Source organism: Perna viridis, chromosome 11 (genome assembly GCF_037379345.1).
Source record: "Perna viridis isolate PV_CMFRI_1.1 ecotype Kerala chromosome 11, ASM3737934v1, whole genome shotgun sequence".
In the NCBI taxonomy this organism is placed as follows: Eukaryota; Metazoa; Mollusca; class Bivalvia; order Mytilida; family Mytilidae; genus Perna; species Perna viridis.
The window spans coordinates 18,307,560-18,334,502 of NC_142455.1; the positions used below are offsets into that span (position 1 = coordinate 18,307,560).

General features: G+C 32.3%; 2 protein-coding genes and 1 long non-coding RNA gene across 6 annotated transcripts in view; 2 read left to right on the forward strand and 1 right to left on the reverse strand.

Annotated features, from left to right (window-relative positions):
• The first annotated feature begins 2,700 nt into the window (after positions 1-2,700).
• On the forward strand, positions 2,701-17,177 carry LOC148603202 (microfibril-associated glycoprotein 4-like). 2 transcript variants are annotated; one of them, XM_088552406.1, is made up of 9 exons: positions 2,701-2,783; positions 3,057-3,098; positions 3,680-3,762; positions 3,960-4,031; positions 5,141-5,282; positions 6,021-6,148; positions 9,457-9,553; positions 10,239-10,403; positions 10,704-17,177. In XM_088552406.1, the coding sequence occupies exons 1-9, from the start codon at positions 2,756-2,758 to the stop codon at positions 10,961-10,963; spliced, it is 1,017 nt and encodes a 338-aa protein (XP_088408532.1). In that variant the 5' UTR covers positions 2,701-2,755; the 3' UTR covers positions 10,964-17,177. The 2 variants fall into 2 exon arrangements, with proteins under 2 accessions (XP_088408532.1, XP_088408533.1); XM_088552407.1 differs by lacking the exon at positions 3,057-3,098 and having other exon boundaries at positions 2,731-2,783.
• Positions 17,178-17,489: 312 nt separating this feature from the next.
• Positions 17,490-26,943, forward strand: part of LOC148603203 (uncharacterized) — a 92,946-nt gene continuing 83,492 nt past the window's right edge. The window contains exon 1 of the long non-coding RNA XR_015916742.1: positions 17,490-17,958. This is a non-coding gene — a long non-coding RNA (uncharacterized LOC148603203). The remainder of the gene's footprint in view (positions 17,959-26,943) is intronic.
• On the reverse strand, positions 18,949-26,824 carry LOC148603204 (microfibril-associated glycoprotein 4-like). 3 transcript variants are annotated; one of them, XM_088553204.1, is made up of 9 exons: positions 26,738-26,824; positions 25,907-25,963; positions 25,104-25,186; positions 22,779-22,850; positions 21,372-21,513; positions 20,808-20,932; positions 20,459-20,555; positions 19,664-19,828; positions 18,949-19,280 (listed from the first exon to the last, which is right to left on the reverse strand). In XM_088553204.1, exons 1-9 carry the CDS (start codon positions 26,742-26,744, stop codon positions 19,021-19,023), a joined length of 1,008 nt encoding a protein of 335 aa, XP_088409330.1. In that variant the 5' UTR covers positions 26,745-26,824; the 3' UTR covers positions 18,949-19,020. The 3 variants fall into 3 exon arrangements, with proteins under 3 accessions (XP_088409330.1, XP_088409331.1, XP_088409332.1); XM_088553205.1 differs by lacking the exon at positions 25,104-25,186; XM_088553206.1 differs by lacking the exon at positions 19,664-19,828.

The window sequence follows — 26,943 nt, forward strand, 5'->3', positions numbered from 1 at the left end:
GCTTATTTTCAGAATCAAGGAAAAAGGACAAGATTTTCCTTATCATACTGGCCCATTGAGTAATAATTTCATTGAAATGTACTGCAAATAACCATTTCAAGGGCAGATAACTCTGTAAAAAAATCTCATTTTTCTAACATTCTATTGCAAAATTTCTGGGCAAAGCCAGTGATGCAGAGATCAAACAATGGTATTTTCGGTATTTTCGAATAGAAAAAGCATCCTTGAGAGATATTTTATTGCCAAATCGGTGCGTTTTTAACATGCATGTGTCTGATTTTTCCCATTTTGGCTGATTCTTACGAACAAATACACTTAAGTGTTATAACTTTGTTGTTGATAACAAGAGAAGTAGACATGCTGATTATAGATAAATTGTTATATGATTTAACTTTAGTTGCTTTGGTTCAGCAGTCGATTTTTGTAACATGTTTGTCATTACAAATATTTAAAATACCAGTTTTAATTACAACAAATAAATGTTTTCTGGAATGTCACGATTTGAATTTCATTAGTAACATCTTGAGTTAAGATATGCAGAAATTATAATTTGAACCAATAACTGAACCATATTTGAATAATTGTTAGCTCCTGTTCATTATAAGTAACACAGTTATTCAATCACTAACTCGCAATAGGATACTCTTACTTATAACAATAATGATACATTTGATTAAATGTAACATGTCTGTTTGCATAGTATAAAATACATTAACATATGGTTAACTTGTGAAAAAATACCCAGCTATACTTGCTCTATAAGGTATTGTAAAACTCCTTTCCGTATCGGTTTCATCAAAGGAACCACAAGAAATCCAAAACATGTAATCCAGATACAAAGACCAAACATGGAAAACACACATACATAACGAAGAACATGCAATAACATAATAGATGACGTATTATCGATAAACAATCAAAGTCTCGGGGATTCGTATTATCGTTAAAAAATCCTAGTCTCGGGGATTTGCATTGTTACAAAATAGGGTTTAGGTCAGTAGATTTATAATGAATTGATATTTTGTGTGCCTTTAAAGTTCTTTTTTCTTGTTTGCTCTTGTCCGTCTGAGTGAACTCATGCGCGATATGGACAATTTAAACATAGTTATATGATTGTACTTGTATTATTGTATTGGGATTATAATGGGAATGTTTTCTAAGGGTCAAGACAGAGTTTGTTTTCATTGTAGCATCCCTCGTGTCCAGTCAGTCCCCAGCTTTATTTCGACTAGTTATTTATAGTTCTTACCTGTAATTAAAATTCATATATTCTGCTAAGGGATATGATTGTTAAAGGCTTATTTCCCTGAATTACAAGCTATAGTAGGTCCCGTCTTCCTTCTTTTCCACCCCGTCATTACATTGTTTCCATCGATGTCAACCATGCTTGTTTTTGGCAGACCAGAAGTAATTAGTTAGGAGAATATAGACTGCTGTGAGAATGCAAAGATTTCTTAGCCAATCATATCGTTTGAAGGCCCACAAAGATAAACCAATGATATTAACCGAATCCCCAAATTCCTGAAAGTGGGCATAAAATTCCAAGTGGGGCAGTTACATATAAACTGTGGGCCGGCGTCCTAAAATCAATCCTGGTAGAATTATTTTTGAGAGTAGTTGGAACTGTTGAGCACTACCAGCTCACCAGGAGACGAATACCCATGGTATGCCCTGTATTTTAGCAGTACATATTTTTACTACGACCTGTTCTTGACATAAATTAGCTGCCGGGATCATATTTTGGGGGAACCTCCGTTTATACTTTAGCGTTCAGAGGTAGGCTTTTAACATTATATATTTTATGTATTAAATTATTGACTCCTAAGAGGTTAATAAATGTTATTTATAAATGGAAATTCTATTGAGTTGTGTGTTAAGAACAAGAATATGGAAATACCTTCAAAGGCCACGCTACCAGTACCATATCACTTTACTATACACTTGCATTTTAAATATACTTACACACCCGTCAGGGCGTAACAGTATTATCGTTAAACAATCTTAGTCTCGGGAATTTGGTACATCCAATCTACCCCAAATTAGTTGAGATAATGGATACTACATACACTGTAAAGTTAGCCTCATATCCTTACACATAGAGATCGATGGTAAAGGAAAAATATTGTCTAAACTATACGAAAACGCGAAGAATTTCAATCCGTATTATCAACTTTCCTTTCAACTGTGGCAACATCCCTTCAGCACCTGCTTATGGAGTTTTATATTACAACTCATACGATATGCCAATGCTTGCTGTAACTATGCAGACTTTTTGTATCGCGCTATACTTCTTACAATTACGCTTCAAGAAGACGATTGAAGTTGCTACAAGATTGAAGTCATCATTACAGTATTTGTATGGTCGTCATCATGAATTCGTGGATCGTTACGGTTGCACCATGAATTTGTTCAACATGTCATAGTTTTCTTTTCTTTTTTTTTGTCTACACTGGACTTGACTTTTTACAAGCAATTAGGCGATGAATAATGTCCTTGAGTCGGGATCTTAACTTAGTATGGGGAATAGAAGTATAAGGAGTTACAAAATCACATTTTTAATTCTATTTTATTCGAATACCATATGAATCGAGCACCATCGATTATCGAGCGGTTATCATATGCAGCACATAGAATGTATAACGATAATTCTTAGGATCAGGTCTATCCTTGACATTGCACGCATTTACTTAAGCTGCATTGCATTATCTAAGACTTAACGCAAACACTGATAAAAGCATTTACGTTTCGACATTAAATGGAGTATTCTGTGTTTTGTTGGGCTAGTAAGTTTTCCTTTACCCTATTTTTGATTACAAGTTATGTTTTTTTTTTGATTGAATTAAATTAGTTGATGTATATTCAAAACACAAATAAAAGTAAAAAATTAAGATTAAATGTTGAGTATGAATACGATATAAATGATTTCAAGCAATGTAAGAACTTGTTTGTTCGCTTTTATGCGGTAAATATGACGCTATCCATTAAATTCCGCATTTTGACTTTGACATAAATAGTATAGTTTTGTAAATGTTAACGATAAACATATCATTTTACAGCCTTAGTCTCCGTCCTACTCTTTTACAGCCCTGATTTTGTTGGTTAGTATTATAAATATCATGGTAAAAATTTCAAAAGAAGCCGTTAAGAAGGAAGATTAGAACAACTGTTTTTAAACTGAAGTTGTAAACGAATCTGATCTATCTCTGTTTGATAAAATAGTAAATTTCGATATCATACTATTTATCGGTAATACAATTATACCATTTTGAATAATTTAAATGTACATTTAGATTCTGAATAACTTTAGTTGCACAAAAGAGTCTGGGAGTGCTACTTTACATTGTTTTTACACGACATCTCTTTCATTCGTAAATATTAAGAAGGTCTAATGTTGATTGGATCACTCACAATGTTTTGACAGACAGTTTCGAATATCTTGTCATGTTAGAGAGATAGAGAGATATCTGTCATCAAGTTCTAAGGGGAAAAGTAAAGAGTACTTGTAATTCTCGATACCTTTTATCTGTCCTTGTCCTTTATATAATAATGGGGTTCCCATCTATAAAGTTGGCAATAGTTTGAACAGTAATATTCTATTTCATAGTTAAAAAGTTAAAAATTGGCGATGAGCAAATGTGTCATTTTGCACTATATCTAAATCGTATTACTTTCGTATTAGGCGGTGGACAGGATTGTCTATCATGTCGGAATACACGAAATATTACAGATTGTTTAAACTTCATGACGTGTAGCCATGATGAGGTAAAGCATTTATTCTGCTAATATGTTTGAACAAATTTGATTATTAATTTATCATAAATACTTAAAGTGTTAGTCTATCAATGAGAACAGTTTGAACAAGGATATGAAGATTACAGAGAATATTGTTGTTCAGCGTTATTATCATATTTTGATGATATTCCTGAAACAGATTCTTATAAATATTTTTTTCACTGTAGGTATGCTACCACCACCAATACAGACTTCAATCAGGAATTATTGAGTACGATCTTGGCTGTGGATATCCTTCAGTTAGTTTATACGTCTTATTATGATATCTCAACATTTGAAATATATGTTGAAATTATAAAAGAGTAAGGTAACTAAGATTCCAGTGGAAATCAAAAGACTCTAATCTAGGGACTTAGACCAGACATGGAAAACAGACACACACAACAAAGAACATAAAATAACCGAAGTAATACATACAAAGTAACAAAAGTAAATGAGCAACTCGGATTCCACTAAAACCTTGAAGCATTGACAAGATGCAACGGTAGGGTAAGCGTCTTTTGTAGAAACAACCGCCGCCGAGTTGCTCATGAAGATTCAAGTCTTGGGTAGACGTAAGCGGAAATTATAATTAAACAACAAAATTACCGAAAACTAATCCGATTCAAAATTAAGTCAACTCCAAAATTAAGAAAACTATGACACGTTAGATAAGTCAGTTTTCATGGTGCAGTTCATGATGACGTCCATAAAACTTCTATAGTAATGACTTTAATCTTGTAGCAATATAACTTGTTCCAGAAGCGTAATTGTAAGACGACTAGCGTGATACAATAGGTCTGCGTCGTTTCGACAAGCTCTGGCATAATGTATATGCCATACTCGATAAAAACCTGTACAGTTCTTTCTTGCATAATGTTTCAGGAACTATGAAAATTAAGGCATCCAAGATTTGCACGGCTATTAAAAAAATGTAGTTCAAGGACAACGATACACATCTCCACGCGCACACGCACACACACACACACAAATGCACGTACGCACGCTAACACACACAAACATAACAAAACGCATAAAGAAACAAATTTCAAATGAGCCCGGACTTCACTATAAAAAAGGGAGGGCAGACCAAGTGCATCGCAAGTGTATCTGCCTTTGGCTACATAAATTCATACTAACATGCATACAAACGAACAACGACTAACGTTATTAACGTTGTGATCACGAGTTTTTTTATAAAAAAAATATAGCCTCTATATAGAGTAGCTCATTGTATTATTTTTTTTCTAGCATTCATTTTATTTGTTGACAAGCATACATATCTGTCAGGCTGGCCTTTCATGGTTACTTATATTCTGACAAAAAGAGATGTGTCTAACTATGGATTATAACCTACCTGTTTTTCCAGCTTTGTGGGGATAAATTTGGGTCTATATTTGGCAAGAGGATGAACAACTATTTCGAGAGGCATTTTGTTTGTTCAAAATGTTGTAATAATACACGTTTATGCAATCAAGATATCAACTGTAACTCAGCAAACCGTGACAAAGGTACCTTATTAATATATTGTATCAATCATCCTTCATTACTTATATCAAAAATAAATCAGATTTTGAGGGTTCAGGTTATTTGGAATGTGGTTTGAGAAATAATGAATGGAAAAATTATAACTTACTGTGAAAGTACTTTAATTCGTGGATACAAGTTTTCGTTGATAAGGGAAGAAACGAAAAATGGTGGATTCTTGAATTCTTGGTTTTGAAGTTTTCAGTATACATACCAATGAGATTATCCTTCTCGTTGGGAACCAAATTTCGTGGTTTGGCCTACCCACGAAAACAACGAAAATTGGCGCCCCATGAAAAATTGTACTTTCACAGTAATTGATATTCATATGTTTTGTTAATCTTGATGAATCTGATGAATTAATGAAATTAAATTTATTTTATAGCATGTTTAATTTGTTACTTAAATGAGATATTGAGAGATTTTAAAAGGTGTCAAAAAGAGGTGAAGATCGACCCAAGCAATAAATAATATCTAGAAAAATCATAGCTTTTTGATATAGTTTTTGGAAAACTTTTCATTTTTAACAATGCCTTTTTATTATTTACAGGGCACAGTTTTAGTGGATTCTTTCATTTTTTTTGTTTCAATATACATGTGAAAAAGGGGACAAGGAGAAATTTGTTCTACAATAAGACCTTACATGTTGCATAAATAAACAATTCATCCCATTTTTCATTAGTTAAACTAAGAGTTTTACAGTTTAATTTTTATTTATTAAGAGTCCAAGCTACCAAGAGAATGCCAAGAAATAGAAAACGTGACCAGTGGTGTACATCAGATTTACCCTACTGGTTCGTTTCCTGCTGTTTCAGTCTTCTGTCATGTAGATAATCATTATTCTTGGACGGTCAGTATAAATACACATACGTATTCAAAATAATAAGGGACATTTTTTTGAAAACATAGTAATAGTATGAGATATTTTTATCATCCAGTCTAGGTAATTTCAAATTAGCAACATCTAAGGTGGACAAAGAAAAGTGCCCCCAAAACTCCCAAAAGGGGTATTAATCAGGCTTCTTTGACAAAATTGAGTTAGGTAATGAGGTAATTTTTAGGGCGACAAGGGAAAAGGATGAATCAACGAGCAGTGAAGACACATTATGCTTCAATGCAGGTCTAGGGGACGAAAAAAGCAAGCCGAACTGATGGGTGGTATGAGAGAATTAAAATCATTAAGATATATATGAATACAAAAGTGAACCCCCTACTTCCAGACGAGCCCTATCTTCAAAGTGGGATAAAAGGCTTTGAAGACACTTAGTTAGATAAATACAAAGGTAATCCCCTTATGAAACCAAGCACCTCTTTTTTCAGAATAGGGAAGGGCCCCTTAAAAACGTATGGCCATCAGAGGTAATCTACAAACAGGAAAACCCATGCTACCAGTTACGTTCATTAAAAGTGATGAACACACAAGGAATCCTCCACTAGGTTAACCCCCAGGAATGAAGGTACCCAGGGAAAAAAGTCTAAAGCCAATCAATATATTATCTACCAAGCAGGTAATATTGTAGGAGAAAGAGTGACGATAAGTCGACCCAGAGTCAGAATAATGAGTTCGAGTAAGACTGCATGTCTACCTGCTACTTAGCTAGAACATCAAAGATGTCGGCCAAGAACAATTCAGGGTCTGTTCAATTGGTCAATCGTTTACGTTCTGAAATTCATGAAATACTAGCCTTGGGACCCGGCTACTGCACTAAATGGCAGTATGTTTAGACGTACTACAAATTTAATAACAATTTGATTGGTCGATGAAAATGTGGAATTGTTGGTATGCGTAAATGTCCACAAACAGTGCGACTTCCACCATCGTCAAAAATATATAAACCGTGGGACTTTAAACCATAATCAATCAATGAATCCCATTAAGATAGACCAGCACATCGAGAACAAACAAAAACATTTGAGAAGATGACGCTAGAAGGTGAGTCCAGAAATCAAGGACTGTATATGTGGTATGTGGGAATGGTCATGGGTACAAGAAGTAAATCCACTATCCAAAAACAACAGTTCTTCCTGATAATATGTTTCCACACATGTACATGTATACATGTATACATGTAATACACTGCATATACGTAAATTGATCTTTTACCACACGTGTTAAACTTTCATCAGAGTTAACGCCTAGGTAAACAGTAATTCATGCAAAAGTATGGACACCTATTTAATGTTGGTGCATTCCTATTTCAAGCGAGCCATCCAATTCAGGAAATGGAGTAAGGGGAGTTAAATGTGTCGGGAAAGTGTTGTTAATAAGGAATTAAAAATGCTAGCAAAAGTGTTGTGTAGTGTTCTTATACATGTGCAGGTGCACTACATATTCTTATGATGGTATTAAATAGAAGAATAGTAATTGTATTGTGTGATCGATTAACATCTACTTTACGACGCTTTACGCAGGGGAAAATATTGCTTGTGCATGTTGACTTTAAGTTTTGGAGTTTTTTTAGGATTACAAATTTGAGCAATAATTGGTGGGGTTGATTTAAAAAGAAATACAGCCCAGGTTAGTCTATATTGGTGGCTTGTATCTAGTTTTTTTTTACTGAAATTGTCCAAACTCAATGCATCTTCACTTTGTTTTTACTCCTTCTGTCTGCCTTTAAATTCAGTTAGAGAAGGTCGTGGCATGTATTGATACATAAGGAGAGGGACGTTGAATAAAATGGAATGAAGTGTAGTTATCTTTGGTTTATATTTACCCCATCTATGTTAAACTATGGTATTCATCAAGTGATGACATTGGTTCCTGTCAAATTAAGTATAAGTATCCTTGCTACAGACTTTGACTAGCTTCATCAATAATACAAAGCTTGGAGTAATATTAACAACCACAAAAGTAATGCGAGGAAGTTATACCAGTTATTATATTGTTTTAAGTTATTATAAGATTAAACAGCTATTTTCGGTCGTTCATGCTTATATGAACGGATCTCGGAGCTTCCAAACTCCAAAAAACGGCCAAAGGCCGTTCATGTAATGCTTGGGAGTGGAGTGATCCGCTCATACATGCATGAATGACCGAAAATAGCTGTTTAATCCTTGCAATTCTATCCCGACATTTGATAATTATTTTTTAAAAATTTGTTGAACTGGTAAATGTATTTATAAAATCTAGGACAATTTAATTTTGGGCGAATTTACTGGTAGTTAGAGTTCAAGCATTTATATCAAACAAGTTTATTCCCCCGAGCTGAAAATTACTCAATGTAAACAAACTTGACCGGTCGAATCAATGTGGATATAATAAACTATTTCCACGGCTATATTATGTCGTTTACTTCGTTGTCACACTCTTTCAAACTACACGGCCGCCATATTGGTTTCAGGTTGACAGACGTTCATGAATGTATGAACGATCTGGCGAAGTTCATGCAAGTATGAACTTTCTGGCAAAGACGTTCTTGACCAATCAAAAACGACTTTAAGCATGAAGAATCTCATGATTAGAATTATAATGTGATATGCATTATGATTTTAAAGTGTATTCGATCTAGTCTTTGCACCGGGCCTTGAATATTCTGTTCCTTTTCTTAATTACAATGAAAAATATCCAGCACAAACTCAATAAACCTAGAAGTAAAGTCATGTAACTGCATGTGCTACAGATGAATAAGCAGTTTCTTTTTTTCCCATCACTAACTGTGATGATCATGGACATCTATGACATTTAACGATTTGAAGGATGAGCGATTCATCACAAGAGAAGTATGTCATAATGGAACCTCCCAAGAAAAATACGTATGAGTCGAGATATAATTACCCTATGGAGAAACGTAAACAGTACTCCAAAGAATGTGTATCCAATCGAATTTGTAAATGAATTTAGCTAAAGCTTACTGATTCACCTTTCTAGTATTGAAGGTCGAGATAGCCAGCATACCTCTGTATTTTGTTTTAATTTTCAAATGCTCTGTAAGATATATGAAATGAAAAAAAAATAATATTATTGTTTATGTTCTTCTATATATACGTTTTCAATTATTATGTTTTTTTTATTCAGTGTGTGAAAAATATCTGATATCTATGGCAGAAATAAATGCAGAATGTTTATTTTTATTATCAAATATAACTAGACCACACTGATAAATTTTTTTTTCATAACAAACGGAAGATGAAAAACACGGTTACAAAATTGTATTGAAGGTTATACACAAGAGAACAACTGGGTGTACTGACTTTTATAGGAATTGGGACGCCTACAAACATGGGTTTGGTGATACAGATGGAGAATATTGGTTAGGTAAATAGATGTAGCTGTAAATTGATTAATAATATCTTGGCCTATATTTAAAGATATTTTGAAAGGGAAAACGTTAGGACAAACGCACTTACTTTTCGTTACGTTTTGTTCATTTTCATTTCGTCTTATGAAACAGCCATTCACCCCCCTGCGTGTAGATTTACATTTCACTACTCATACGTAATGTTCTGTTATTACAGAGCTTGCAGAAATGAAGCATTCGGTACAACGCTAGACTTCTTGCTATTAGTCTTCAGAATCAAGAGTTTGTTGCTACAAGGTTGAAGTCATCAAGTTTTACTGTCGTCATCATGAACTAGTGGATCTTTATGATGTTTAAAAAAATCTGTTTCATGAGAAACGATTTTTTAACCATTTCCTAGTTTTCTTCTTTTGTCTACCTCGGACGTGACACGTTTAGTCTTGTTTGACAATATTTTCTGCTTCCTTTCAAGTTGAACATTTGTCATCATAAGCACGTGTATTCTTTCTTTGGCTTTATGTCTACAATAACGTGGAAACGGTAACATTTCTGTCGTGTCATTGTTTTACTAATTAATGCGATACCTGATTCTGTGAAACAATATTCGATGCCTAAGAACTCTTTGGTTGTAAATAACTATACATTTATATGTTTTCATGAAATATTATGACATTTTTACTACTTTACATTAGTAATTTTCAGGTAATGAAAATATTCATGAATTAACTTCTCATGGTAGACATGGGCTTTATGTTGAGTTAAGTGATTTCAGGGATACAACAAAGCATGCACACTACACAGTATTTAGCTTAGGTGACGAAAAAAGCGGTTATCAACTTTTAGTAATGAATTACAGCGGTAACGCAGGTAAATAAAAATGTTCTCCTTTCAAATTCAAGTAACACATTTGTACCTGTATAAATTCATGATCATGAGTCAAATTTGTCAAAAAATAATAATTATCATCTATCGTATTTTCTTTGTTTGTTTTATGAAATTCTTTTGCCCGATAATTCTATAGAATACTACAAGTTTCCGTTGTGAACACTGTACGATCTTTTCTGAATTTTGTGTTATTGTCCTTTTTTATATCTCAAAAACTCCACCAAAGAAAGATCAATTCATTTTCATGTTTCCACCATACTTTTTTAAACTTTTATAATTAAGGAGATTCTCTGGATTATCATAATGGAATGAAGTTTACAACTTTTGACAAAGATCAGGATTTATGGCCCAATGGTAATCTCGCAATTGATAGACGGGGAGCATGGTGGTATAATGTAGGCTACCACTCTAATTTGAATGGTCAATATTTGGCGGGAAAGTATAAAACATCGGAACATGGATGGAAAGGAATGGTCTGGGGAGCATGGCATGGCACTGACTATTCTCTTAACACAGCAATTATGATGATACGTAGTCATTGAAAATGAACAAAAAATCGTATCTAATATAATGCTTATTCTAAGAATTAATGTATCAATTTAAATAACTATTGTTTTGTTTTTTTTTATTTCATGTGTACTGTTAGTGTTCGCATTACAGAGCAGGCCATCAGAAGCTCACTTTGAAAAACCCATTGTTCCATATATCAACAAAGTCAGCTGGTATTATTATACATTGTACATTCAGTATGAAACAAAACTTCTTGTAGTCACTTACCATCTTAAATTACTAGTCAACAACAGCATTAGCAAGTTTCTATACTATACGATCTTACACAATAGCTTGCACAATCAATAGAAAAATAATATTAGAAGATTATAGAGGACCTATTATAAATAAGCAATATTATAATAGTATTTGCTTATCTAAACGTGACTCATCTTTTCTGAAACTCCTACTTGTTTTCAACAATTATGTGAACACAACATACTGAACACTATACCTTGACATTGTCTCAGAAAGTGACGACTCTATTCGCTACACTGATCCATCGTATCAAATTGATACAGGGAAGATAATGTAAGCATAGAAGGTTTTTTTCGAAAAAAATTTTCTACCTTATACACTACACGTCCACATTATTTCAATAAACAAAAATTCGCGTATCTTATCAAATGGTCCCTTGATAAATCGGGATTTAATTATATTTGCTCGAATTCTTTTAGATCAAGTTTAATTAACGAAAAACATAAATACTACGTTAATTGGGCTTCCTTTGGTATACTTACAGCACTCGAATTCCTGTACGACAATATTTTCTTTCGCTTTTTCGATACCGTTAATCGTAAAGTTATTGGAATTCACCAATTTTGGACCTCTTCCTGTATTGTTAAGAATCACAATTTATTGCTTAAATAGATAAAGACCTTTCGAAACAATATTTAATTGTAAAGTTTAATGACACCTTTAGATATTATGAGGACATCTTGGATCTAAACAACACCGACTTCAATATTTATGCTGAAGATATTTACACTGCAGAACCTTCTTTGAATAAAGCAAATATCAATCATAAAGAATGTCCGTTTCTTGATCTAAATTATTATATCAATTATGACAATTTTTATACTAATATTTACGATAATAGGGATGATTTTCATTCCCTATTGTTAACTATCCGTTTTCGGCGCCCGGTTGTTACCGTGATATGGTTCGATTGCTTGTATTTGTTACAATGTTTCGGATATAATGAAAAAAATCGTTATAAAACCGATATATTACAATATCAAAGTTTCCGATATTTCAGCTCTTTTCGACATTTACAATTATTACATAATAATGATATTACTATCAAATCGTTAAAATTAGCATTGTTTGGTATTAGTATTGATTCGATTATAAGGTATTTACATAGAAACTTGCACATTATAATTAAAAGCTGTTTTCGGCATTTTATTGGTTTTGTCCTTATTCAATGACCTATGGTGTTCCGTGATTTTCAATTCCGCATGGGAAGATTTGGGATCGATATAACATACGATGAGGATATAACATTTTTTGCAAGCCATCACTTGTATAGAGCTGACATGTCTGTTAACTACAAGTAGTCCTTTGATGTACATCTGTTAAATGTAAAATCAGTTTTTTTATTGCTATTTGAACAAGGGTCTCAAACCTTTTTGAACTGATTTTAGGTGTATTTGATTGGGTAATATTTTTTTTTGAAGTGGCCAGAAGGATTGTTATCAAGCCAAGTACTTTTACCTAGCTGCAGTTTTCTGCATGTCTTTTTTTCGTTTTCACTTTCAGTTTATTTTTATGTTGTTGGAGTATATAGAGGCCAATTCCTTCGCCGTACCTCTGTATAATATTGTTTTGGGGTAGACGGCAGCCTGCCCTGTGATGTGCAGGTAGCCTTGAGCTAAACTTTTTCATCCCGTTTGGGATGTTGTCTTTTTAACATATTCACCATATCAATTCTAGTTATATGTACACTATATATTAGAAATATAAGTTTAGATATTTTTGACGTGCATTAAACATATGTGTGCTCAGCATATGAAAGACATACGTGTTGTCATCTGAAACGTGTGTTTGACATGCAACTAAACTTTGCCTGTGCATTATTTGCATTTACTGCCATCGATTAGACACTAGAGTGTGAATTCGTATACCCTTACATATCATAACGCTTTTTCGGGCAACTCTTCAAGATTTGTCGCCTTTTAAAGCCTATAAAAAATATTTATTTCATCATTACCTAGTTAAATAAATTTCTACATACTTTAACATGAATAGTTTACGCCTGTGGCTGATGTTTAAAAACGTTTTTGTCTCAAAATTAATTCGGATTCAATACATTAAGTTTGAAGGAAAAAATATCTAAATACATGCTTACAAATCTCGTTTTTATTTATACCGAATCTAATGTTTATAGTTATATGTCATCAATTGTTCTATGTTTGTTCGATTTGTAATGTTTTCTTTCACTTCAACTTAACCCAGTTCAATACGTTAAACGTACGGGTAGGTTTGCTTAACTTCTCGCAAAATAATATAACAACCATATTTAAAAGTATTTTAGATTAAATGTGAAAGTACATGTTCGTCTCATTTTAGCTCTTTTTTTCACAGATGAGGAATGTAGGGCTATTTACGTTTCACATGACTATTTTTGAAAACATTGAATTTTTTATAAAATGTTAAACCCACAAATTCCTAGAACTAGTGTTAAAACAAGATTCAACTTGTTTATAAGTAAATAAAACAAAAAACGTCATTCCTATTATCTTACAAATTTAAAATCTACATTCGGAACGTATTGCATTCGATTCCAGTTGTGACATTTCATTCGGAATATCAAATGTATTCTTTCAGTCAAGGTAGAAAACGGATTATGACGGAGAATCATGGTACAATTGGTCTGCAAAAGTGAAGTAATAAAGAACATATAAAAATATCAAAAGAAACAAGATGGTCAATTTACAGTGCAAATGATCGCGAGAAAAAAATGTGAGCGAATTGTAGTTCGGAACGACATGAATATGATAGCAACTGTATGAACGGAACTTATTATGATGAAGGATGTTGCCTTAAGTGCGTGCGAAGGATTGAGGTGGTTTCCGTTAAAATTAAATGGATTTCATGTGATTTACCGTTTGTGCACAATTTGATTGTGGATAATCCAAATATTTGTAGTTTTATCGGTAAAACAGTTCCAGGTTCGGCGAATAATGCCTAGTTTTACTACCCAACCTGTTTTGATAATCTTCGAGTAGTAGGAACATCTAAAACGTTAATCATTATCTTTCCAATTTATCTGTCATGTTTTTTATTTGTTTTTAAATAAACGATTTTTTTGGTTTCTACGTACAACACTTGGATCACATCAACTTACCTTTCTATCTTTTATCGTAAATCGTGAATCGATCATCGTGTATCGTACCTCGTGTATCGTACATCGTGTATCCCACACTCTATAGAAGAGTGATGCCATCCTTAACCTTTGGTTTAGTTTTGGCTGGCAAGTACCATTAAGTGGCAAAGGTTATCAAATTCAAATCATTATAACTTTTTCATTTTATTAAGATAATTGACAAATTCGTTGGTTCCACAAACTTCAAAGAAAACTTTTATCCATTGCATTTATTAATAAGACTTTATGAACATACAATGTTGATAACAATTTTATATGAAAATAGGTTTACACGTAAATATCAGTACACATTCAACTTTCGATTAAAAAAGTTATAAACTCACATTCAGAATATGAAAAATGTTATCTAAATGAAACATGTTACAGAACAAAAATTGGATGTAATTAGCAATGATTTAAAATCTTGACAATTGGGATTGTTGTCATCAAATTGTCATTTATATATTTAGTTGTTTGTTTGTATACCAATTTGACATCTAATGATATGTAAATACAAAAAAATACCAATTTTATATATTGTAAATTTCGATATGCTGTAAACGTGTTTCAAGGAGTAACCTCTCATCAGCAGCATTAAAATCAAATATGTAAGTAGATCATATTCAAAATATTAGTTGTATACAAAAAGTACTCATAACCAAATCTATCGAAAGAGGAAGCCAAATCCATCACCGAGAGGTTCTACCATATGCAATGCGAGGAATAAAGCCTCGGTGTTTTACGTATTTTTAAATTTGGAATACTGCAAAATTTCATAAAAAGGGTAGATAATATTTGATATTGTTCGGGGTCAGACAAGTCAGACTACTGGGTTGGTGAATACCCTCGGGACCTCAGGTCCATCAGCAGTGGTATCGACCCAATGGTTCTTAAATACAAAAAATACCAGTTTTATATATTGTAAATTTCGATATGCTGTACACGTGTTTCAAGGAGTAACCTGTCATCAGCAGCATTAAAATCAAATATGTAGGAGGATCATAATCAAAATATTAGTTAAATACAAGAAGTACTCAAAACCAAAACTATCGAAAGAGGAAGCCAAATCCATCACCGAGAGGTTCTACCATATGCAATTCAAGGAATGAAGCCTCGGTGTTTTATGTATTTTTAAATTTAGAGATTAAAGAATCATTAGATTGGCGAACTATTTTATAATATATATCGTTTATCGTACACCGTGTATGACACATCGAATATCGCAAAAGTTTTTGATTGGTTAGCATGTTATTTCTTGCCGCAATGTATCTTGTTTGCATTTTGCATTGATTATTAGGACTTTTCATTATTTATACCAAAAATTGTAGTTATCACACCCACTTGATTTACTATATTTTTTACAAATATGCTTTGTTTTTTCAAAACAAATTGAGCACATTTAATATTTTGATGACTTTTATTCGAGAAAAACTGTAGGCAACACACTGTGTACAGTGTTAATTGATATTTTTCAGATTTGCTGCTTTTCAGTTAAGAAAAAAATGTTCGCAGTATCTAATCCTGTTTTTGGTTAAAGTTGACATTTGTCAGGCTAAGAAAATACTTTAAAAAAATGTAGTTTTGGAAACATTTAATTGAGAAAAAGTGTTCGTAAAACACTGTGTGCAGTAAAAAGTGAAAGTTTCAGATTAAATTCATATATTTTGAATATTTTTACATATTGCACCCACTTAAAGTACAGTATTTTTCTTAATTAAGTATGTTACTTCAAATATTTTTTGAAATTTTGTTGATTTGATGATTTTTATTGAGAAAAAGTTTGGGCGATATCCTATGCGTAGTGAAAAGTAACATTTTTCAGATTAAAAACATACATTGTGCATTTTTCGACATTTTTAGAGGTAAATCATAAACCTGGAGTACTTCATTTTTCAAATATGATATGATACTTAGAAAATGAGGAGAAATTATGTTGACTTTGATAACTTTTAAATGTAAAATATATTGTTAATAATTACCTGTGTGTAGTACACGTGAAAATTTACACATTTTAGACTATAAACGTTTGAAGATATGTTAAAAGTTATCACTTCCAACTTAAGTGAATGTTAAATGTTCTTTCAAATTCAAACTATTTTGTTTTAGTTTGAAGACATATATTTTATATTTTAGACCTATTAACAGTTTTGACATCCACATAAGTGTTTTGTTTAAATGGGGCATTTTGTTACCTTAATTTTGAAGAATATGAATATTTTCCTGGCCAATGAACTACAAACTCATGTTTGCAATGCAACATGAATAATGAAAATTTGCATTTTTAGACTAAGCCATACACTTTAAATTTTTAGACAAATCAGGAATTATCCAATCCATCTAGAGTTCTCCATTTTCTAAAACAAAAGATAACTTTTTAAATCACTCATTCACTGCCCTATTAGCATAGGCCTGTATTAATTTGATGAAAGGTCTATGATTTAACTTCGGGCATTTTGTTTCATACTATTTTATTCTTATGATTAAGGTAGATCATACCTATTACATGGAGCATTCTTTTCTGTCATCTTGCAAAATCATACAGACCCATATATTTTTTATAGACTAATAGTATTTTAAATGATGTAAAATGATATATTTTAAATGATTTAAATGACCTCTGGACATAAAATGAAAATGATAAACTTAAAAAAAAACCATTATTTTTAAAAAAGACTCTTCAAGGGAAGATAATAGGCCGGAAAATGTCCTATTGACATTGAAATTATAGTGTTTGTTTTTTATTTCAGAAAAAAACAGAATCCGGTGACCTGCAATTTTCGTTTTGAAATATGGAGGAATGTCAGTTAAGTGTTATTTATAAAAAGTTATTAGAACTTTTATATACCAGTAATTTTCAAGTTTGCGAAATGTTGACGATCCCCACACTGAGTCCATAAAAATATACATGTAGTAAGATAATAGCTTTAAAAGGGCTCAGTTATCTCAAGATCAAGTTCGGTGATCTATGTGTTGTCATTAAATTCTAAAGTATGTTTATTAAAGAGAAAAACAATGAAAAAGTATCTACTAGAAATATTAGGTTTGATCTACACTATACTCGGCGTCACATAAATAACATACTGTTAAATTTTGAATAAAAATATTTTCTACGACTTTATTTATTGACACCTACCGTCATTTAAATTGTCTTAAATGACTTGCTCATTCGTTTAGCCAAACGGCTGCTCCCCCTAAACATTGAATCGTTAAATTCCGGTCAGATTTTAATTCTCGGTGCCAATATTTACATTGTAAAAAGTCGGCCATGTTTACATTGATCGGGTTGCTAGGAGATGTTGTTTACGTTTAAATGGTTTGTCCAGAAACCGAAGAACCCAGAATGCATTTCGGCGTTATTTCGGATATCTCGGATTTATATTACGCGAACATCGTACAATACCGAGAAGTTGATCAAGCAGACGATTGTCACCGGAGTTCGACGGGAACTTACGAACTTCGTTTATAAACAAATCGTCCCGTAGAAACCAACATGGCGGATATTAGTATGGGATTTTCCCGTAAGGATTTGTTACGCATGATTTAAGATAATAAGCGACTTGTTTAGGGAGAAGCCGTTTGGCTAAACGAATGAGCAAGTCATTTAAGACAATTTAAACGACGGTAGGTGTCAATAAAGTCGTAGAAAATATTTTTATTCAAATTTTAACAGTATATTATTTATGTGACGCCGAGTATAAATGTTTATTTAATTCATTTTCATTGATAGGGTGACATAGTAATATTAACATTAAAGCTTTTTATACGAAAAGGATAACTGCCAAAGGGATGCAATTACTGGATATCAATTTTGTATCAGTAAAAATTCAATTTTTAAATTTCTCGGTTTCCTTGTTAACAAAACACATTGAGTTATAGGTAATCAAGGTAACCAAGGTTATAGCGGTAATCAAAAGAATGTAATCAAGGGACAAACACCAGACATGGAAAACAGACACACACAACAAAGAAAATAAAGTAACTAAAATCATACATACAAAGTAACAAAAACAAATGAGCATCGCAGTCTCCACAAAAAGCTAGGAGCATATACCAGGTGCACCGGTAGGGTAAGCATCCTCTGCTTTTCTAGAAACAGCCACCGATTTGCTCATATAAAGTCAAGTCCGGGGTAGACAACAAGGAAAGAAAAACTATGACACTTTGAATAAATCAGTTTTCATGGCGCAGATGGATACCTCAGAACAAGTTCATGATGACGACCATAAAACTTCTGTAGTGATGACTTCAATGTTGTAGTAACATAACCCTTTTCCAGAAGCTTATTTGTTAGAATTCTAGTGCGATACAAAAAGTCTGCGTAGTTTCGGCAAGCTCTGGCATAAAGCATGAGTTGTGATATGAACACTCCATATGTAGGTGCTGAAGGGATGTTGCCACAGATGAATGGGACGTTGACAATTCTGAAGGAAAAGTCATCATGTTTGTCGTAAAATTTATTCGATACTGTAAACAATCTAATTAGGAATTCCTCTTGAAGACCACACCCTTTAAAAGAATCACAATTCCTTGTTACATACATTAACATATACGAGAAAACACATTCATCAGATTTTTGTCTCCAGTTTTCGTCTAAATGCGACACGATAAATATAACATAATACAGATTTTAATGAAAATTTCATATCAGTACATCAGTACTCTGCAATGCAACTTGTTCTCTAATTAATAACTTCTTGTCATCATTATAGTAGATTTAACGGAGTAGTTGGAGCCTTTCCACGAGTCCCAATTCATACCTTTATAATCAATAATGCTTGGTTTATAGATCCCACGCAAATACCTTCCGTTTAAATTAGATTGATATCCATCAGTATACCACCAAGCACCAGCTCTAGAAACAGCTATATGTTTCTCATTAGAGAGATCATTGTCTCTGTCTTTTGTTGAGAAAGACATTCCACTGTGATATGTAAGTGAGTCGCCTGAAGGAAAATTAATAGAAACCATAAGCAATTAATTTTGCATGTTACAATATTGCATTTGTTTGTATCGACAAATAGGTGGAAGTGATAAGTAATTTATTTAAAACAAAAGGTATTTTGTGCAATTTAATCAGATGAGAAACATTTAAAACTAATCGAATGCTAGACATATTAAATATACATTATCTACTGTTTGACAGATCTGTTAATAATCTAAGAAAATTAGGAAGCTTCGCTTCCAAGATTTACTTGTATTTTCATTCTATATACATTATCTCCTGATTTTAACCTATTTCATTACCAATCGGAACCTTGTTCCCCTGATTTACTGTTACCGTAGTTGGGGAAAAACATTACTTGTCTCAATTACATACATATATTACCAATATTTCCTGTATATTTCGTCACAATCAATTGATAGCCACTTCTTTCATCCCCGAGAGAGAATGTCGAATAATTAGCATAGCCATGATTATCGTCAAAATCACTGAGTTGGACATGTAAACCATGTCTTCCATGTGACGTTATCTCGTGTAAATGTTTATTACCTGGAGGAAATGCATTGCAACGTTCGGTCATTTTTTTTGTGAGTAGATATAAAAAGAATCTTGATGGAAAGTAGCTGCAGAAATGCATTTTACGCGAATAAAAAGGATGAAAATATTTTTTTAAAAAATCAGTTAAAAAATCTAACCAAAAACAATACACAAAATAAAAACAAGAAACCAAAAAAAAAAAAAAAAAAAAAGAAAGAAAAAAATGAAATTGGAGTCTTTTTTTTTAAAAGCAGAGGACGCTTATCCTACCGGTGCACTTGGTCCATGCTCCCAGTTTTTAGTGGAGTCCGAGTTGCACATTTACTTTTGTTACTTTGTATGTATGATTTTAGTTACTTTATGTTCTTTGTTGTGTATGTCTGTTTTCCATGTCTGGTCTTTGTCCCAGGATTACATTCTTTTGATTACCGCTATAACCTTGTTTCCCTTGATTACTCTTTTACATTGTTAAGCGGTACTACACTTTCGAATAGATTACATGCTAATCAATGTTGATTATTATGTGCATATTGACGATAGATTCAGGTAGGAACAACGAAACTAAACAAACATCAATCAATAATTATCACAACTTTTAAAGTGGTAGTAACAAATGGACATTTAATCCAAATATTAATGTACCTAACCAATACTCTCCATCGGCATCACCAAATCCCGTCTTGTAGGACTGCCAGTCACGATAAAAATCAAGGCAACCTGACGTTCGCCTCTGAAAAACCTTAAAATGAGAAAAAAATGAGTGTATTAAAGGTTAAAACAGTGACTTAAATAGCGATTCTAATAACTTTTAACATTATTGATTTTGATATTTTATTATGGTTTATTTTTCTCGTTATTTGCCAATGTGAATAGTACAAAAAATATAAAATCACAACAACTTAATTCGTCACACACGTTTTGAAAATGAAAAAGTATAGAACCCTATAATCCACAGCAGTACATCAATGAAGTGCATATAGGTAATTCATACTGTCCAAGCATTTCCCTCTTCGACAAAACAATACACCTGAATAGATGGCAGATCACCATTAGGGTAGATTCGATGAACTCCCGTTGTTACATTTTTAATCTCTCCGCACTCTCTTGGTAAGAAATCTATTACATATTGAAGAAAAGAAATCTACTATATAATGGCAAATTAAACAGTGCTATATTTTATATATAAGGAACGACAACTCTTACATTGTATAAGTTGCGTCCCATTTGAACAATACACAATCTCTACAGCCTAATAGAGTCCAAATTTTATTTTCTTTGTTATATCATTTAATTATCAAAATTTAATTTTGCGGTATTTTTTCTCCTCCTTTTATTATATATTCATTTGTTTAATTAAAATTTATATCGCTTTAACATTAATGTATTCATTCGTACAAGTTTCCCCAATTTTATACATTCACATGTGTGTTATTTTTTTGACAATGATTTTGAAGGTAGGATTTCTTATAACAATACAACGGTCTCATTATTCCACTTTTTAAATGTATATTCTCAATCTTTATAAATATATGTTGAATCAACTAAACTACAGTACCTATATCTATGGTACTTGAATTATCACAGTTTACATCTCTATTGCAGAGACGTGTCTCGTTGCAACAGACTGAGCACATTTGATACAACCCATCAACGTCAAGCAAATCCCCCCTAACTGATGCATCGAACTGGCCACACGTCTAAATGTAAATAAACACATCATAAAAATCTATAATGAATATAATTATGTTCAGTACATACATAATGAAAGAGGTTACTTGAGTATGTAGGGACAACTCTTGCGCTGTACCTGAGTATAATGATGTTTTGGGGTCAGCTGAAGCCTGTCATGTGGAATGAGGATTTCATCGTCGTTGACATATTCACACCGTTGGGGTTGTTGTCTCATCGAAATACACCATACGTTTTCTCGTTATATATAAATGATAACTATTTCTTTTTTTCATCGACCATAAATGTTTTGTTTTAACAAATTTAACACGTATACGTTTTCAGTGTTTGCAGTTGGTTATTCTTAATATCCCAAAATCACTATACACATCCGAGAGAAAACCACTTTGTAATAAATCAGAAAAATTCAATATTTTATATTTCTTTCTTTCCATTAATATATATTATATGTTTTTGGTCATCCTTATATCAAAACGATTGTTTGACATTAAACTAGTTTTGGTGAAATTACAATTATTCTTAAAAGATGGATAATTGAGGTTTGCGATATCGAAATGTAATTCGAATATATTAGTTTTGTTGAAAAGAAATGAAAAAGAAATTGGTTTAACAATTTACCACAAAAAAGTCATATAAATATTTAAGTAGCTGTCTTTGTAAGAATCATGCAAAATCTAAAAAATGTGATACACCCCAAAAAAGGCTACATATTTTTATTGTTGTAATTATGTTGTTTTGTGGCAATATATTACGAAATGTGTAATTATTCATTCAAATCTGCCTGCTCTTAGGAGATAATCAACACTGAATATCCAATAGATTCTATTGTATTTGAGTGTCATTTACAGAGTCATCTCCCTTACTTTTGAATCCTACAGTGCATTCTATACAATTTTTATCTCCTATGAGCACGGGTTATATGAAAGACCAAATGTTAATTTCTGTTTACTAAAGCATTTTAAACAAGATATAAAAAATAAAAATATGTAGGCTTTCCAACCATTAATCACATTTTGCATGATTCTAAGCTAGAGTGCAATATAAAAAGTTCATCATCTCTTAGAAACATTATAGTTATCTTTTAACCAAAGCTATTAGGTATATTCTTCCTTAAGTCTTAGATTCCTTATACAGTATGTTGAAATTGCTTCTTGGATTAAAAATTTTGTCATTAATTTAGATTATGAGAAAACCGTTTTTCATTCTGTACTTAAGATATCATACACAAGTGTGATCATGTTAGAGTAAGCTAAAGATTATAAAAAATACTTACAATCGAAAATCCACATCCTAAGTTATATTTACTTTCTCCGGTAGTCAAGTCTAATCTTGTTTGAAAGCAAACCTTAGATAAACATAAATAGGACATTAAGGTTGATCATTTGAGGTATCACATAACTTAATTTGCTATTTGTCCAATCTGAGTGTCTATATAAGTTTAAGAGTAATCAAAGGAATCAAGGTTATAGCGGTAGTCAAAAGAATGTAATCCAGTGACAAAGACCAGAATGGAAAACAGACATACACAACAAAGAACATAAAGTAACTAAAATCATACATACAAAGTAACAAAAGCAAATGAGCAACTCAGACTCCACTAAAACTGTGAGGATTGACCAGGTGCACCGGTAGGATAAGCGTCCACTGCTTTTCTAGAAACACCCACTGAGTTGCTCATAAAAGGTCAAGTCCGTAGACAAACGAGGAAAGGAAAACTATGGCCCGTTGAATAAATCAGTGTTCACGAGTTCATGATGACGACCATAAAACTTCTGTAGTGATGACTTCAATCTTGTAGCAACATAACCCTGTTCCAGAAGCCTATTTGTTCGAGTTCTAGCGCGATACACGTCTGCGTAGTTTCGGCAAGCTCTGGCATAATGTATGAGTTGTGATATGAACACTCCATACGCAGATGCCTAAGGGATGTTGCCACAGATGAAAGGAAAGTTAACAGTTCTGAATAAAAAGTCATCACGTTTGTCGTAAAGTTTGGTCAATAGTTTTCCTTTACCATCGATTTCTAAGTGTAGGTCAAGACATGAGGTTGACTTCACAGTGTCTGTAGTATCCTTTATCTCAAGTTCTTTTGGGTAGATAAGATGTATCAAATCCCCGAAATTAGGATTGTTTATAGATAATACGTCATCTATATAGCGGAAACTGAAATTGGAGGATCTAGCCAAACGATATTCTTTCTTTCTGATCAGATCAGCTATAAAGTCAGCCTCATAAGAGTGAAGGAATAGGTCAACAAGTAAAGGAGCACAATTTGTTCCCATTGGAATGCCGACCGTTTGTCGAAAAACACGTCCACCGCACTGGACAAATATGTTGTCGATTAAAAATTCCAGCATTTTGTAAACATCTTCCTCTGAAAACAGACATTCACAACAAAGAACATAGAGTAACTAAAATCATACATCCAAAGTAACAAAAGCAAATGAGCAACTCGAACGCCACTAAAAACTATGAATATGGACCAGGTGCACCGGTAGGGTAAGGTAAAAAAAAATCATTGAATAACAAAAGTATACTTTCCATTCATATGAACATTTCAATGCAAAATATTTTTCATTTAGTGGTGTAAAAAGCAAAAATATCAAAAACTTTAAGGCGAAATAGTAATAAGATGTTTAATAGTTTAAACAAAGGGCTTGTTATGTCAATGACAAAATGATAAAAAATCCTTGTTAATTATACTAATATTGTTATGATCATGTTGTCAATCAAGGTAATGATACGAAAAAGGCGTGTTTTTGTAAGTTGGAATTACTGAAGTAATGCTTCTAACTAGGTACTTTTTATAAGTTGGATTTAACAAGGCAATGCTATAAAATATGCCTGTTTTTCATACGTTTGAGTTATCAAGGTAATACTACGAACTAGCGTGATTTATCCAATGATCATGCAAATGTAAACAAAACAAAACGCTAACATTTCGTTCGACCGATATCAAATACGGTACTGACATTCCATTTTTTCACAGTTTTCCTATTGGCTGGATATTTATTCATATGCTAATTAGCTCATTGTAGATCAATATGTTGATTTGTAATCTTATTAAAACACATACTATAACCTAAACTGATTTTGCAAGACATTCATATACTGGATTAACATTATTTAAGTATTTTCGGTCTAAGCTTCAGGCAAAATATTTAAAAGGTTTGTCACATGTTGGAAAAAACACATTTTATTGCATTATCCAAGTTTTTATACCTCATAACCTCGAGTAATTACTGTCAAATTGTTTGCAAAGTTTTCCCTTTTAAGATAGTGATAGGTCAAATTTACTTGAAATGCGCTATGGAAAAATGGCAGGAACTTGTTCCTTATAAAAGCAGTAAAACCAGTGTTTCAGGATAAATTCAAATAGCTTTTCAGTTGTCGTCTAGATGTATTTGAATATGTTTTGAGAAAAATGATGTGCCACTTATTGCCTGATTCTTACATATAATGGTACAAAAAATGTTTACTCGACAAAAATTAAGCTAGTAAATTGTCTTGCTTTCTTAAATTGGCAATTTCTATATTAAATCAGCTCAAATGAGAATTAGTCAATGGTCAGAATGTAAATTCAAAAATGGATATAAACCTCATTATTGCTGCATGTTACACGGTTGTGGCAATCACCAATATTCTGTATATTTTTACAAGACAAACATTGTTGCCCACAATCTACAAATATATAACTATTAACTAATGTGTTTAAATAGAATAGACACTGACCGGTTGATTTAGAGAGAATCGTCTTTCAACTGTTGTTTTTGTGTTTAAAGTAATGGTCTTTATTCACTGGTCTTAATATGAATTTCAGTGGTTTTTATATAGAATTTACTAGTCTTGATATTGATGTTAGTTGGTCCTTATATATAATTTCAACTTCCGGTTGACCAACTAAAATCAGTATTAAGACCAGTAAATTTTGTATTAATACCACAACCCAATACGACTGTACTTGGACTTTATACAGAATTAATATGAAAATACCTGTTTAATAACACTGTATCATTGCGGTGTGGATGAAATGCAATAGGCTATTAAGGTTAACCGTAATTTTCATAGTGCAAAATAGCTAACGGTTGCGTAATTGAAGGTCGTTACGAATCACGATGAAACTCGGTAACGGAAAACGCTAACAACGATACTCATATAACGCTAACGATAGCGAAAAAAGCATTTAACGGTTAACAGAGAAGTGCATCCACACCTTCTATTATAACAAGTGTAGGTTCATATCTTCTTACTCTCCAAATTAAGAAAATTATGATGACGACTGCTCCTGACTTAGTTTTCAGTAATGCAAATTATATTGACATATTCTCTAAATATGGAAGAGAAACGTTTAATCAATATTGTTATCAATTTATTACAATGTATGATATTTATTGCACTTACCAACAAAACTGAACAAAATGAACACATGTGAAAACAAAACAAAACTTCCACATTGACCTTAAAATCAAAAAAAAAATAATATGATGATAATGAAAATGTCTGTAATAAAATTTTAAACAATCATAAGGGCATTATGCTTTATGGTCCTGATAATCATAAATTACAAAAAAAAAAAACAAAACAAAAACAAAAACAAAAAAAAACAAAAAAAAACCCAAAAAGCAAAAAAAACAAAGCAAAACAAAAACAAAACAAATCGTCGCGTTGTTAATACAAATGGCCTCTTTATGAATGTTTAACAAATATTACAATTATTGTGAATATAAACTTGTCATCGCTCTTGAATGGTATAAACTTCCCACTTACACCACATACCATCCCCCATTCCCCCATTGTCCAAATTCACATTCCCAATTAAGAATTCCCCATTCCTCATAGAAATATCCGCATCCCCTCATGGAATCTCCATTGCACATTTCGTATCAAATACGTACATTATCATATCAAAGTTTATATTTTAAATTGTTTATTATTTATAATTAAATTGAATTCGTTTTTCACCAATAAATACTAAAACTTTCCCCATTTATATTCCCCTTCCCCAAAACACTATTCCCTCCCCATTCCCATTTACCATTCCCAACACTCCCATATATCATAAAATGGAAACTCTTCAGGTACTATAATATGATGCTATATTCAAATTCGGCGGTGAATTACAATTTTTAAATACCACGTACATTCAGATTTTCATCGGGACACCTTTTCACCATTTGAAATTTATCAATTTACAATAAGAAGGTCATTAGTTTTACATATAAGTATACATACCTTTCATTGTGTTGAATGTGATTCATTTACCTTGATTATCATGGAAAACCAAATCTTGTATCTGTATGCAGTCTTGCTATCTTATCTATTACTACATGGTATTATCAGGTGTAATAAGAACCAACAAATAAAGTGTTAAAAAGTCATGTTTATTTTACTTTGTTTGCACACACTATGTTTTAATTCAGCACAAAGCATCAAACATA